This window comes from Mytilus californianus, unplaced genomic scaffold, assembly GCF_021869535.1.
Source record: "Mytilus californianus isolate M0D057914Y unplaced genomic scaffold, xbMytCali1.0.p SCAF_5, whole genome shotgun sequence".
Taxonomy (NCBI): Eukaryota; Metazoa; Mollusca; class Bivalvia; order Mytilida; family Mytilidae; genus Mytilus; species Mytilus californianus.
In genome coordinates this window covers 58,354,369-58,358,006 of record NW_026262701.1, presented here as the reverse complement: position 1 = coordinate 58,358,006, position 3,638 = coordinate 58,354,369, and the positions used below count along the sequence as shown (strand labels likewise).

The following is a 3,638-nucleotide window of genomic DNA, read 5'->3' as shown; positions in this document are numbered from 1 at the left end:
TCCATCTTTATCTTAGATGGATTTTCATATTTTTCTTGTATGGTTATAACCCCATTTTATTTTTGTATCAAATGTTAGATGTTTTACCTGAATATGTTGTATTATCAAAATATGTGCGATTAAATGGAAAATAATTATATTCTTTACACAATTAATTTGAACGGATTTATCATCCCTGGGACTTTTCTAAAAGTAACCATAGGTTTTGATGGTCTATAAACCGATTCTAAACATGAAGTTTGATTTTTAGTATTAATATAATTTTTGTTCCTTTATATCTGTACTCAATGGCTATTATTATAATATTTTAAAATCTTAAATGTATTCAAAATAAAAAGGAAAAAATAATAAGGAAAATACCGTTAAAACATATAGCATAGATCCGATTTGCAATAAGATATTCTCATTGAGACTTGCTATTGTTTTGAACAATGCTTTAAGGATAAAAGCAATAACTTCTTTGAAGTACGAAAACGTTTGATAAACAAGACACGTCGTATGAATTAAATATTAACGAGTACCGATCAATTATTGTTAAATTGTTGGATGGTTGGCAGCTGGTATCTCGATACTTTTATTTGCTGTGCATCATACCGTTGTCCATTTTTAATGGGACAGCAACTCAACAACAAAATTAACTATAAAATGTAAAGCTATTTTTTTTTACGATTTGAATCGAATAGTTATACTTTAATGTATGTTATTATATATACGAAAAATATAAACCAAAGCATCTACATATAACAATTTATTTTACTTTGTATAATGTTTAGTTTAACAATAATTTAGAAAAGTTTAACTTTTGTTATTAAACTATATTGCTTGCTATCCTATCGAATTTATCTATCTATTTTCATTTACTTGTTTAAGGTTATTTTTTCAAAACTACTGAAGCAGATAACACCTTGTAAATGCGTTTTATGAACCCCAACCAATGCTGACTGTTAACAATTTTCCCATCTCGTCTTCCTACTGTTTGTATCCAAATCAACAGAAGATTTGTCACATGGAATCAGTTTCCATACACATAACCACTATTTAACCAATAGATTATTGACATTGAAATCTTCAAGAAGTGACATGTCACGTGCTCAATTAACGTTTTCAGAGAAAAAGTATAAATAAGGCATGATATTGGAAATCGTTTGTATCATTAGTCTGTATGTTATGCGTAGTGGGTGTTTATAGTACCGTTTTATTGAATCTTGATTTTGACGTTGTTGAAAAATATTTCATCCCGTTTAAATACATTGCAACAATCTAAATTGTTTTTAATTATGACCAAAGAGAAAGATTTGGAGGTATTTGATAACAACGAAATGCAGAATTGCCAGGAACCAAGATATGTCTTTTCGGAACATTTATCATTAGGAATAAGCAAAGGAACACAATCAGAACCGAATTCTCGGACATGTTCTTTAAAGAAAAAACGAAGGCATACAAACGATTTTCTAAGAAAGGATTTACACAGGAACAGTATACATTTATCTCCGGTCACAATATCCAGATCGTCTAGTGACCTGATTGTAAATGAAATAAAAAAACAATTCAAACGAGTACGGTCTTTTAAACTTACATCGGATGGACTTTTAAATAATAGTCTTCGATGTCGTCGAAGAAAAAGCAGTGGTTCATCAGCATCATCTCACTATAGGTCTAGACTTACAAGTGACACATCAACTGAAAGTTCTACTACTTGGAGTTGCTCATCATCTTGCTCAACTGGATACTACAGGGTACAAATTATGGGTGCTCATGGTGTTGGTAAAACTGCATTGGAAAATCGCTTCATGAGCTCAGAGTACATGTCGTCTTCGGAAGTTATAATCGGTAAGTTTCCTCATTATTTTAGATTACAGAAAATATGTTTTGTCTATAAATGCTATAAGAGTTCGTTAATTAATCCAATAATAATTGTATATAATAAGAATCTGTTGCATATCTTAACCATTACTTTTAAATAACTTGACGACAAATTCGCTTGCAGAAAATGGTTTAAGATAGTATTTCAAAATGCCTATAATTTACACATACAACAAGGTTTAACATACATTTCTTATATTTTCAGATGAATTTGACGAAAACACGCTCACTGTTGTAGTGGACAATGAGGAATCTACAATGGAATTCATAGATTTTTCATCAATTGAGGTATGTAGATCCTTATTTTTATTTGAGTGCTCATCAATAACTTGATAAAACAAAAAAGATGTATTGCATTGCATCTCATCTTATATTCACCTTGTATAAATCAAAAACCAAGAATAATATATACTTTTGATATACTCAGTATACTAGTTTGTTATTCAAATAATATAAAATCACTCTCAACTGCAATATTAGATAGTTTTTCCAGTGTTTGTATTCAATATGAAATCTGCATAAATATTGTATAAAAATTGATAAAGTGAAAAAGGGAAATAAGTTGAATGCTACGTACGTCTGCAATTCTATTTATAGAGTAAGCATACATTGAACTAATTTTACAATTCTTTTATTTAATTTAGAATGATGATCTACCAGCTGATGCATATGTTGTTGTGTTCTCTGTCCACGATAGCGATTCGTTTACAATAGCAGAGGGATTTTTACATTATCTGCGCAACGAACTTGATAGTGATAGACCAATTATACTAGTTGCAAACAAAATTGATCTAGTCAGAAAACGACAAATAACCAAAGAAGGTAAAATTGCTACTATTGCTTGTTTGTTTTATCTTTTATCTTTATTGATTGAATTATTATACATTTTTTTTTAATACAATAGCAATGCAAAATGCATCGTTTTGGTAAGGGGCAAACATCACGTTTGTGATTGATATGTCTATTTTAAATCATTAAACAGCTGCTGTATTCGATTTGCAACTGTAAAGAAAGCTTTATTGAAAAACAAAGAACCAAGAAATGAGGCTACAGTTACAGACTAACATAATATTCATCTCTAGCATTGATTACAAAAAAAGGAGGTTCTAAAAGTAACATTATTGAACCAATTTATCTTATCTATAAGTAATATTCTATTTTTTTTTCAGAAGCACGTCAACTCGCCAAAGAATTTGAATGCAAATACATAGAAACATCTGCTGTGTTAAATCACAAAGTTGACGAACTATTAGTAGGAATATTGAAACAAATACAGCTGAAGCTTAACCCAGATGCCATTGAAAAAGCAGTGATGCTGTCACAGGACAAAGTGAAAAAGCATTCATCATGTAAGGGACCAAAAAAACTTCTCAATAAACTCTTTAGAAGAAACTCTAAACCTTTATCGCGGTGTGAAAATTTGTTTGATCTGTGATGTTTGATATAATGAATGCGTTTGTGGATGATTAAAAATATATTTTAAACGAAATGTATTAAATACAGTACATTGTATTAACATTGAAAAATACTTTGAACATACTTTCATAAACGTACTATATATCATTAGTATACATCATTAAGTTTTTTTTGTAAAAAGCAATATGACAAATCATACATTAAAGTGCCTAATATTTGAATAGAAAATTAATTTTTTCGTTTGTTTTTATTTTGATGATTTTCGATTCTGATAATTTGATTTTTGTTATACCTGGCAACCAGGGAGCCATTTTTATGTATTTGGTTTTATATTGAATGAATACGCATAATAAACTGTT

General features: G+C 29.3%; 1 protein-coding gene across 1 annotated transcript; it reads left to right on the top strand.

Moving 5' to 3' along the window:
• The first annotated feature begins 1,186 nt into the window (after positions 1-1,186).
• LOC127702066 (GTP-binding protein GEM-like) lies at positions 1,187-3,319 on the top strand. Its single transcript, XM_052206067.1, has 4 exons — positions 1,187-1,830; positions 2,069-2,151; positions 2,508-2,685; positions 3,033-3,319. The coding sequence occupies exons 1-4, from the start codon at positions 1,278-1,280 to the stop codon at positions 3,296-3,298; spliced, it is 1,080 nt and encodes a 359-aa protein (XP_052062027.1). The 5' UTR covers positions 1,187-1,277; the 3' UTR covers positions 3,299-3,319.
• The last annotated feature ends 319 nt before the right edge of the window (positions 3,320-3,638 follow it).

What these genes read in the sequence shown, in the direction of transcription:
- LOC127702066 (XM_052206067.1), top strand. Translation starts at nt 1,278, where the DNA reads ATGACCAAAGAGAAAGATTTGGAGGTATTTGATAACAACGAAATGCAG. An exon ending in TAGATTTTTCATCAATTGAG is followed by an intron (nt 2,152 to 2,507) that starts GTATGTAGATCC and finishes TATTTAATTTAG; the next exon opens with AATGATGATCTACCAGCTGA. An exon ending in ACGACAAATAACCAAAGAAG is followed by an intron (nt 2,686 to 3,032) that starts GTAAAATTGCTA and finishes TTTTTTTTTCAG; the next exon opens with AAGCACGTCAACTCGCCAAA.